Raw genomic sequence first — 11,881 nt, 5'->3', positions numbered from 1 at the left:
CACTCCCCTGTCACTCTCAAGCCCAACCAGTTTTACCTGTCCACGACAGGATGTCAACAGCCCTGCTGCAGTGACGGTGGAGTCAAACATACTGGACTGGCAGAGAAGGAGGTATTGTCTTACTTTAAAAATCTCAAAATTAGTTTGTATATGGAGGATTGTGACTCTTATGGTTGCTTTTCTCTTTGTAACTAAACTAAGTATAGGGTGAGGGCAGGCATCAGCCATGGCAGGAGGCAGCAGAGACGACATAGAGGCTCTCATGGAGGCCATGGAGTACATCCCGGGCCATTTCCACCTGGAACTCAACCTCAACTGTGACCCCACGGGCCCCGTAGAGCTGAGGCGACGAGACACCCACCTGAGGCAGGCCAGCCTGCGGGCCGAGCTGGAGGCTGAGAGCGGGTACATGCAGTATGCCATCCGAAACCTCCTGGGCTTCCTGGCTTTCCACCTGGACCAGTTGGAGACGGCCGAGGAGACGTTCAGGTGATGGCCAGATTTGTACATTTGGTTCCATTAGGTACCCAAGGTAATTTATTTTACCATTGTGGACTTAAGGAAACAAGAGATTTTTTTAAAATCCGGTCCTAACATAAGGGTTAGACAATAAACATGTTATGGTTAGGCAATAGACATTTTATGGTTAGGCACTAAACATGTAAGGGTTATGCTGGGATCAGACAACACAATATTTATGTCTTTCACAATGGTCACCGTAGCATTTCTCCTGCCACACGCCACCCGAGTGGCTTATCCAGGGCTCCCCAACACAGAGACACAGGCAATGATGTGAAGCACTAACTGGTTTAATGGCAGGATGTAATACGCTAGGAGCAAATGGAATGGTTTCAAGACAAGAGCTCCCTTTTCCCGTGTGTGGGGATGGGCGATTTAACCCATTCTCATTGATTGCTCTGATAAGAAACAGGTACACAGCCTGATCCTGGGCCCCATTAACTAGACCCAGACGGGTGTGGCTGCTTAAATCACACCACCCCCACACCACAGTCACCATATCAGATTAGGCAATCACAGTACCATAAATTATTGCTGTGTCTTGGCCGGGAGACTGGCAACATTACAAGTATAACCCGACCAATCATTGTATGCTGTCTTTCATGACCCTTTGTGAGTTCATAGGTGATTCTGGTGGTCTTGTGTTCCAATAAGAAAAAGAAAAGAAAGAAAAAACAAGCAGGAAGTCTTGCTACTGGGGATTGATAACCTAGCATAGTTTAACCATCTTCTCACCATGTTGCTGAGGTGCCTCTGCTATTTCTTGCCTACATTTATCTTCTTTGACTCCGTCATGGTACTTCCTTGAGTAAGCCTTGATTTCCTTGATTTTATAAAGTCCGCTCCCAGTATTAGACACTAAACATGTGAGGGGTAGGCACAAAACATTTTAGGGTGAGACACTAAACATGTTGGGGTTCGACACTAGAAATGATGGGGTTAGACACTTAACATGTTAGGGTTAGACACCAGAAATGTTAGGGTTAGGCAGCAAACATCTTAGGGTTCGACACCAGAAATGTTGTGGTTAGACACTAAACACTGAAAATGTTGGGGTTAGGTACTAAACATGTTGGGTCTAGACACTAAAAATGTTGGGGTAAGACACTAGAAATGTTGGGGTTAGACACGAAAGATGTCAGGGTTAGACACTAGAAATGTTGTGGTTAGACACTAAACATGTTGGGCCTAGACACTAGAAATGTTGTGGTTAGACATTAAACATGTTGGGGTTAGGCACTAAACATGTTGGGATTAGACAATAAACATGTTGGCTTTAGACACTACACATGTTGATGTTAGACACGAAAGATAATAGGGTTAGACACTAGAAATGTTGTGGTTAGACACTAAACATGTTAGGGTTCGACACTAGAAATGTTGTGGTTAGACCCTAAACACTAAAAATGTTGGGGTTAGACACTAAACATGTTGGGGCAAGACACTAGAAATGTTGGGGTAAGGCACTAAACATGTTACAGTTCGAAACTAGAAATGTTGTGGTTAGACCCTAAACACTAAAAATGTTGGGGTTAGACACTAAACATGTTGGGGCAAGACACTAGAAATGTTGGGGTTAGGCACTAAACATGTTACAGTTCGAAACTAGAAATGTTGGGGTTAGGCATCAAACATGTTGGGGTTAGACAGTAGAAATGTTGGGGCTAGACAATAAACGTGTTGGCTTTAGACACTAGAAATGTTGGGGTAAGACACAAAATATGTTAGGGCTTGACACTAGAGATGTTGAGGTTAGGGACTAAACATGTTGGGCTTAGACACTAGAAATGTTGGGGTTAAACACTAAACACGTTAGGGTTAGACAGTAGAAATGTTGGGGTTAGACAATTAACATGTTAGGGTTCGACACTAGAAATGTTGGGGTTAGACAGTAGAAATGTTGGGGTTGGGCATTAAACATTTGGCTTTAGACACCACCAATGGTGGGGTTAGAGAAGAGAAATGTTGGGGTTAGGCAATAAACATATTTGCTTCAGATACTAGAAATGTTGGGGTTAGACACGAAAGATGTTAGGGTTAGACACTAGAAATATTGTGGTTAGACACTAAACATGTTAGGGTTTGACACTAGAAATGTTGTGGTTAGACCCTAAATTCTAAAACTGTTCGGGTTAGGCACTAAACATGTCGGAGCTGGACACTAGAAATGTTGGGGTTAGGCAGTAAACATGTTAGGGTCGAAACTAGAAATGTTGGGGTTAGACACTAAACGTCTTAGGGTTTGACACTAGAAATGTGGAGGTTAGGCATTAAACATGTTGGCTTTAGACACTAGAAATGTTGGGGTAAGACACAAAATATGGTAGGGCTTGACACTAGAGATGTTGAGGTTAGGGACTAAACATGTTGGGCTTAGACACTAGAAATGTTGGGGTTAACACTAAACACGTTAGGGTTAGACAGTAGAAATGTTGGGGTTAGACAATTAACATGTTAGGGTTCGACAATAGAAATGTTGTAATTAGACACTAAACATGTTAGGGTTCGACACTAGAAATGTTGGGGTTAGACAGTAGAAATGTTGGGGTTGGGCATTAAACATGTTGGCTTTAGACACCACCAATGGTGGGGTTAGAGAAGAGAAATGTTGGGGTTAGGCAATCAACATATTTGCTTCAGATACTAGAAATGTTGGGGTTAGACACGAAAGATGTTAGGGTTAGACACTAGAAATATTGTGGTTAGACACTAAACATGTTAGGGTTTGACACTAGAAATGTTGTGGTTAGACCCTAAATTCTAAAACTGCTCGGGTTAGGCACTAAACATGTCCGGGCTGGACACTAGAAATGTTGGGGTTAGGCAGTAAACATGTTAGGGTCGAAACTAGAAATGTTGGGGTTAGACACTAAACGTCTTAGGGTTTGACACTAGAAATGTGGAGGTTAGGCATTAAACATGTTGGCTTTAGATACTAGAAATGTTGGGGTGAGACACAAAATATGTTATGCTTTGACACTAGAAATGTTGGGATTAGACACTCAAAATGGTAGGGGTCGACAATAGAAATGTTGGAGTTAGACACTAAACATGTTAGGGTTCGACACTAGAAATGTTGGGGTTAGGCACTTAACATGTTAGGGTTAAACACTAGAAATGTTGGGGTTAGACACTAAACATGTTAGGGTTCGACACTAGAAATGTTGGGGTTAGGCACTTAACATGTTAGGGTTAAACACTAGAAATGTTGGGGTTAGACACTAAACATGTTAGGGTTCGACACTAGAAATGTTGGGGTTAGGCACTTAACATGTTAGGGTTAAACACTAGAAATGTTGGGGTTAGACACTAAACATGTTAGGGTTCGACACTAGAAATGTTGGGGTTAGGCACTTAACATGTTAGGGTTAAACACTAGAAATGTTGGGGTTAGACACTAAACATGTTAGGGTTCGACACTAGAAATGTTGGGGTTAGACACTTAACATGTTAGGGTTAAACACTAGAAATGTTGGGGTTAGACACTAAACATGTTACGGTTAGACACTAGAAATGTTGGGGTTAGACCTAGATAGCTAAGATTGGTAAAACAAATTATAAGAACAAACATAGAACAAATGAAGTAGAACAAATTTCCCCACAGGGGTCAATAAAAATGCATCACCATCATCATCATAGTCATCATCATCATCTTCTTCTAATATTTTAGTTAAATTGCTACATTGTCCACAAGTGTTCTTTGACCCATGATCTTTACAGGAGCATTTGTAAGGAGGACCCTGGGAACCTCAACGCCTGGGCCAACCTGGGCTACGTCTACGACAAGCTTGGGAGAGAGCTAGACGCGGGGGAATGCGTAGAGAAGGTGTCCCAGCTCATGGGCATCGACGGTGGGGAGGTCGGCCAGGCGGAGTCCAGGCTGCTGGCCGCCCGGTGCCTGGCCGAGCAGGCTTACACCCACCCCTGCTGGCCGCCCGGTGCCTGGCCGAGCAGGCTTACACCCACCCCCACGACGTGGAGCTGGACAACCAGGGGGAGCTCAGAGAGAGGCTGGTCATGGCACTGACCCTGTACAACAGAGCCCTGGACTATGAGGGAGATCTGGTGGGGCGACGATGTGGCTTTTTTGTATGCTTTAAGTTGGGCGGTGGTCAGTTTCTTCTTTGAATAATATAATGTATGGCGTTAACGTTTTTTTCAGATACCAATGGAGGAGAAAAGGAGCTGGTATTTTAAAATGGCAACAATCTACATAAGGTACTATATACAGCTGCTATATTGAGTCTGTGAAGAAGACCCTCAATTTCACCGGTGACTGATGTGCAGTGATTGAGCAGTTGTTCTGTCCTTGCAGACTAGATGACATAGTGAAGACCAACATTGATTCTGAATATTCACGACTTTCACACTACAACAAGGGACTGAAGCTTCTCACAGAAACACTCAAGTCAGAAAAAATACAACATAAAGGTAGGCAGGAAAGAAGAAAATTCCATTTCCCTATTAAGCTGCAGTATATGAGGAATTCATGTGCTTTTTTATTCATTAAGGAAATACTGAATAATATTCCCCAGCCAGTATTATGTGGCTAAGAAACTGGAGGTATCAGATCTTGATTACTCTGCTAAAAGCTCCATATTGCTGTTCATTCAATTAATTGTTACCCACCCAAAACGGGCTTAGTCTGATCAATGATGGTAATGTTATCTCCTTACTGATGGCACTTGGCAACATGGTCACCTGATGGCTAGAAATTTGGGGACTTAATTGTGACGATATGGTGGGGTTAGTTGGAACCAACACCTCCAAGGGTGTTGATAACTTCTCTGAGGAACCTTCAATAAGGAACCTCTAAGATCAAAAGACTATATGCATGCAGGAGGAGGACACATTGTGTCCACGTACTAAGGCTTTGCTGTGTCCTCTCTTTCTCTCTCTCAGCTTTGTCCTGGTGTTACATTGGCATCATGTTGGAGAGGAAGGAGGAGTTTTCCACCGTGCCCATGTCCATACATGACTGTGGTTTCTCAGGCTCGGATCCCCTGTCCTGCTATGGAACTGTGAGTCCACCCAAACCTATTTAATGTACCTTAAACACCTTTGCCTATCGTACACCGTTACCATAACCAAACTGTGTGCACAGGCCATAAAGCTGGCCAGCGATGACGCCTGCATCCTGAATGTCCTGGCCAAGATGTTCTTTGTGCTGGGCAAACACGAGATGGCAACGGGGATCTGCAACATGGCGCTCAACGTGCTGCCAGACCCAGAACTCAACTGGCAGACGTACTGCACCCGGGCCAAGGTACTGCAGCGTGGCAGAGCCCAAGCCACTGCCAAAATGCTAGAAAATGCTCGACTGAAGGCATTTATTGCGCAGAAGTATTGATATTTTTGTAGTGTTCATTCACATACTGACTCAGTATGTGACTCGGACTCAGATTAAAAGACAATTAGACTAAGTCTTATTGATATTGAATGTGCTCTATTCTACATGGTACAACATTGTACTATGTAGTTCAATACTGTAATGGTGTATACAGCAAATAGAACAGTACATCTACTAATGTAAAGATTTTAATGAACTCACTCACTAAATAGTTAATAAAAGTATAAGGTATACTAAAAGTATACTAAAAGCTTTGAAGTGTATTTATTTATATTTTCCACATTTGTCCCATGCAGATCAACATGATGACCTATGTGAGAGACCTGGAGAGGGCCAAGCAGGGTGAAGGAGGACTTCCAGACAGACAGAAGCTCACCAATGCTAGAAGAGATCTGGACAACGTTCTGGCTGTGCAGCCCTCTCTGCGCACTCACCTGGAGCTGGCACAGGTAAAAAGACATAGCATGGGTCAAAAAATGGAAATATTTATCATATTTTCAACCAGTTGATTGGCTTATAACGTGGCACTGATATTAACGTACTGTAGCAGTGTATTTTTGGTTCAGTCATAAGATACAGTGCGGGGCACGTTTTAAATATGGCAATCCATTATACAATATAAATTGCTGCATAGTCCTGATCTTAACTACAGTAATGGCAAACCAAATAGTTCTAAGAGTGTAATTAAAGCAGATTGTTAAAATAGCTCAGATTGAGTTGACTGGAAATGGAGCACACTGTGATTCCACCCAGTGTTGTCTCTTTATTAGGTATCTCATCGAAGAGTTTCAAACATTTAGTATCATATGCATCCTGCTGTGCCTCCACCTGTTCTTTGGACCTGTTGTTTGGACCCCATGCCCACAGCCTTGGTCAAGGCATGCCTACCTCCCCTGTCCACCATCATGGTTGACATTATCAACTCCTCCTTGGAATCTGGCATGGTACCCTCCAGCTTCAAAATGACTTTAGTCACCCTATTCTTGAAAAGCCATGTCTGGACTACCGGCCAATCTCCAACCTTCCCTTTCTCAGTAAGATTAGACATTAAGTAAGACTGCCCTCAGAAAGAGCAGTTGCCACCCAACTCAATCAACACAATTCCAACCATTAGCTCCATGGACCCCTTCAATCTGGCTTCAGAGCTCACCACAGCACAGAGACCGACCGCCCTCATCAAAACCACCAATGACCTCCTCATTTCTGCCGATTCCGGCCACATCAGTATCCTTATTCTCCTGAACCTCCCACAGCCTTCGACACTGTTTCCGATAACATCCTCCTCAACCGCTAATCTGAATACCTGGGCCTCACCTGTGCAGCTCTCTCCTGGTTCTAGTCCTATCTCTCCAACAGGAAACAGTTTGTCACCATCACAGACTCCAGTGCCACCCCAGCTCAGTCAACCAAGGCCTGCCCAAGGCTCTGTGTTTGGAACCCTTATTTTCACCATCTACATGCTCCCCCTTGGCCAAATTTTCTGTCCCCACGGCCCAAGACTCCACTCCTATGCCAATGACACCCAGCTGTATTTCAACATTAAACCATCAGCTCAGCTACCCCCACAGTCCCTTGTCAACTGCCTACACAACATAAAAACCTGGATGTCATATAATCTACTCAAGCTAAATAGTAATACAAAAACAGAGCTCATGGTTGTGGCTTCCAAGGCGCTGCTCCAGAGGTTTGGAGATCTTCTCCTTGATGTTGATGGCTGCTCCATCTGCCCATCCCAGGAAGTCTGCAACCTGACTCCACCCTCTCATTCCAGTCACACGTCAAATCCATCACCAAAAATGCTCTCTACCACCTCAAAAGCATTTTCAGACTCCAGCCATCTCTCTCAGACTCTGTGGCTGAGATGCTTATCCATGCCTTCATCACCTACCATCTGGATTATTGCAATGGAGTCCTGTCTGGGGTACACAGCAAAGCCCTGGACAGGCTCCAGTATCCGCAGAACTCAGCTGCCAGGGTTCTCACCCTCACCAAGCCCTGGCAGCGCATCACCCCCACCCTCATCCACCTTCACTGACTCTCTGTCAAGTCTCGTATCTCATACAAAATCCTCCACCGCACCTATAAATCCCTCCATGCCCTTGTCCCGCAGTACCTATCAGACCTCCTCCACCCCTATACCCCGTCCCAGAATCTGCGGTCCTCGTACAAGGGTTTGCTCACCGACCCCCACTCCCATGATGTAGACTTTTGGGGACAGAGCCTTCAGTGTGGCAGCCCCTCTTTAGAATTCTCTCCCAGCAGAGATCCGCAATGCCGCAACCATTTACACCTTCAAAAACTCCTGAAAAAACCAAGGCCTTTGGTCTTGATTAATGCTGTCACCCCAGCAACATTATTATAACATTATACTATTATTTTCTGCTCTTGTGTAATTTGTTTTGTTTCCCTCCATATGTGTAAAGGGTCCTTGGGTCTCTTGAAAGGCGCTATAGAAATGCAAGCCATTATTCTTATTCTTATTCTTATCATTAATGTTATTATTATTATGATTATTAATAATAATTAAGCATTGTGATGTTGAAATTCATTTGCAGACCAGATTTAACACTGTATTATATTGATGCTGCAGGCCTCATTACATTGTTTTGCGGGCCGGATGCGGCCCCCTGATCTAGTTCAGTTTACTGTAATTAAGTACAAGTAGATACAATGAAATCATTCTTGAATTCAAATGAGTCAAATTCAAGAGTCAACTGTAACTCTTCAATTCCCCACCAAACCTGTCTCCAAACGTAGGTGCACTACTACTCAGGCGTGGACGCTCTTCAGGAGAGCTTGCTGGTAGATGAGGGGGCTGTGAACAGCGCTCTCGTCTGCCTGTCGCAGGCACTCAACTGTGAGCCGGGCGGCAGCCTGCCAGACCTGCATGTGCTGCGGGGCCGCTGCCTGCTGCTGAAGGGCGAGGAGCAGAATGCGGCCGACTGCTTCAAGCGTGCCATGCAGCTGGAGAGGCCGGGCAGCACAGATACCACGGCCCTGCGCTGCCTCCTAGAGGCTCTGCTGGCCCTGTTCGCCCAGGGAGGCCCCAACCCGGACTCAGCCATCACCCAGCTGGAGGAGTGGCTGCGCCGGGCGGAGGAGAGGCATCCCGAGGAGGCGGTGCAGGCTGAGCTGCGGTGCCTGTACCGCAGCCACACCTCCGAGGTGACGGCACTGTCGCGGGCGCTGATCAGGACCAACAGGCTGGACCTGGTGAGGAGGTTCCTGGAGACAGTGCTGCCTAGACAGCGGCACCCCGACAAGAGGAGGCCGCTGTCCAAGTCCCTGTCCATGTCATGAGCCGGAAAGTGGCTTTATGAGGCCCCTATTCAGACGCAAAGACAATGGTTATGCCTGTTGTAAACAAAAAGAGCTTTTGCTTTATTAAAGGACTTCACTGCAATGTTGTTGAATCACCCAGTATGTGATCTGCTCATAGTATTTGAGGATTTTAAAAGAAATGAAGGGCACCTTTGTCTACTTATTGAGCACTTAAATTCTGAATAAAATTAATTGATTGAGGTTTTTCCCCACGTTCACACTAAAACCATGGGCAGAGCAGAGGGTGAGAGGTCAGCCTATTAAAATTGTGTCTAACATAAATATTCACTATGGTAGAAGGTGAAGCAACAGACCACCACAGGTTATATATTTATTTACTCACATTTTAGGCACAATTCCTACATGGTACACATTGGGGTTTTTTTTATTTCTGTATAAATATAAGTTTAATTTCATGTCAATTTGTTTACAACATTTGTTTTGTATTTGTAAGATTCCCGTTTCCACTGATCACCAAAAAATCAGGCACAAGATCAAAAGGGAAAAAACTTTATTAGTTCATGCAGAGCACAGAATACTGGTACAAAGCTCAGTACTGCGGCATCTTTACAGACATTTTTATTTGGATAGCCTTCATTTTCCCCCTTTAATTATTAAGGAAGGTTTATCAAGACCAAGCCATTTCTATATGCACTTGATTTCTTGCCAAGCATATCCTTGCCTAGTTTTTGAGGCAAAATTAAAAAAAAAAATCAATAAAGGAAAATGACAGCTGTTAAATAACAGGATATATGATCTGCAAAGGGATATATTCCCATTTAACCTGAAGGTATTTAAATTGAATTTAGCTGTTACATTTTGTGGACACTGTAGCTTACAGGCACAGGAGGGATGAGAGCAGAGAGGTCAGAGTTCAGTTTGGGGTTGAAGAGACAAGTTTGAAAATGTTGTTGTAGTTCCCATGGCTTCACTGTAGGGCTCCATTGCAACTGATCGATCAGGAGAGGATCCCATCAGGAGTGGAGGAAGTATTAGTAACATTTTATCGCTGTCTGCCCTTTACACTACATTTGTATAAGTAGATATAAGAAGATATGGATAAGACGATATCCCAGGGTGGAGGAGGGTGTCGGCGGGTATCCTGTTACTCGTGATAGACTTTGGGGAGGCGAACCACATCCTGGGGGACCCATACCCCTGAAGCTGAAGCTACAAGCTACATCGAGAGGCGACGGGGGTCCATAACTCGGCATGGAGCCAATGAAGCTTTGCTGGTTGACCATTTGTGACCCACCGTTGCAAAGCCCGCTATCGCGCACAATTTTAAAGTTGCCACGAGCCGCCAAATAAGTTGAAAAAACTTTTCTAGAAGGAAAATTTGATTTTTCCAGATTCGTTCCTTTGTGTCAGTTTTTACCTCAACGTATTTTCAAAACCGAGTTTGATTTATAAATAGTAGAAAAATGTTAAACCATGGAGTTAAATATTACTGTTAGATTACATGGGGAAACACAGTTCACTTACTGAGACGCTGAACAGCCCTGAACAACGCAGATCGATCATTTCCTTTAAAGCGAAAAAAGTCAAAAGCCACCAAATGTACCTAAAGTCTGCGGTGGGTCACATTAGGACCTGACGGTTGGTCTGCATTGGGGGCAACTGGCCGTTCTAGCGCTTTTTGAGCTTGGGGGCCATCCGACACCAGGGCAGCGCCTGCAAAAAAAGGGAGGCCATGATGTCCATACACAGGATGCCCTACACGGGACAAAATACAGTTTTACTCCAAAGGTAGGTGTGTAGATATGAGCTCTACGTATAAGTATATAGTATGTACAACAGCGAACCTTGTTTCCATATTCGTGGTGAACAGCGACCCTCAGAGACAAGCATGCGGGCGGGGACACACATTTACATTACATTTAATCATTTAGCAGACGCTTTTATCCAAAGCGACTTACAAGGGAGAATAACATTCAAGCTACATTGCGACAGAGACATTAGTGTAACAATAAATACTGCAAGGTGGTGCTAAGTAATTGTAGGTTAGGACAGGAGGTACTCACTGAAGAGCTGGGTCTTCAAGTGCTTCTTAAAGACAGAGAGGGAGGCCCCTGCTCTGGTGGTTTTTGGCAGCTCGTTCCACCAACGTGGAACTACAAATGAGAATAGCCTGGATTGCCGTGGTTGTGCAGCCGGCAGAGCCAGGCGACGCTCATTTGACGAACGCAGCATCCGGGGGGTAACATGTGGTCTTACAAGAGCATTTAAGTAAGTGGGAGGATTCCCAACAATCACTCTGTAGGCAAGCATAAGAGACTTGAACTTGATGCAGGCGCCTACAGGTAACCAGTTCAAGTTCAAGTGATTATTTGTCACATACATAAACATACGGTCATACATATTTGCAGTGAAATGTCATAACACCCGGTGATTACGCACAATAAGCTCTAAAAATACTAAAAGATACCAAAATGTGCGTAATCGACACAAGGTGCTCGCGCAGGCAGCTGCAAGGGGAGGCGCCACAATCGCGATTCTGGGTTCTATAATTATATAATATAATTATTATGATGATTATTATTATTGTTAAGTCTGGGGACAACTCTGGGGACAACTTCGATCTGCAACTGTCTGGTGGGTTCAATTTGCATGGAAATGGACCAAATATTCCCTTTGAATTGGCAGCAAATTCTCCTGTATTTTCTGTTTCTCCAAAAATCCAATGACATA

The 11,881-nt window shown here is 44.3% G+C and overlaps 1 protein-coding gene across 1 annotated transcript; it reads left to right on the top strand.

The window, feature by feature from the left end:
- Positions 1 to 226: 226 nt before the first annotated feature.
- On the top strand, positions 227 to 9,169 carry ttc22 (tetratricopeptide repeat domain 22; the record flags this gene model as incomplete). Its single annotated transcript, XM_079998067.1, is given in 9 exon segments — positions 227 to 489; positions 4,240 to 4,441; positions 4,444 to 4,584; positions 4,682 to 4,737; positions 4,835 to 4,950; positions 5,422 to 5,540; positions 5,624 to 5,785; positions 6,166 to 6,318; positions 8,627 to 9,169. Coding segments are annotated over 9 exon segments (1,755 nt in total).
- Positions 9,170 to 11,881: the final 2,712 nt, after the last annotated feature.

This window comes from Zeus faber (genome assembly GCF_960531495.2).
Source record: "Zeus faber genome assembly, chromosome: 1".
Taxonomy (NCBI): domain Eukaryota; kingdom Metazoa; phylum Chordata; class Actinopteri; order Zeiformes; family Zeidae; genus Zeus; species Zeus faber.
This window is presented reverse-complemented; position numbering and strand designations above follow the sequence as displayed.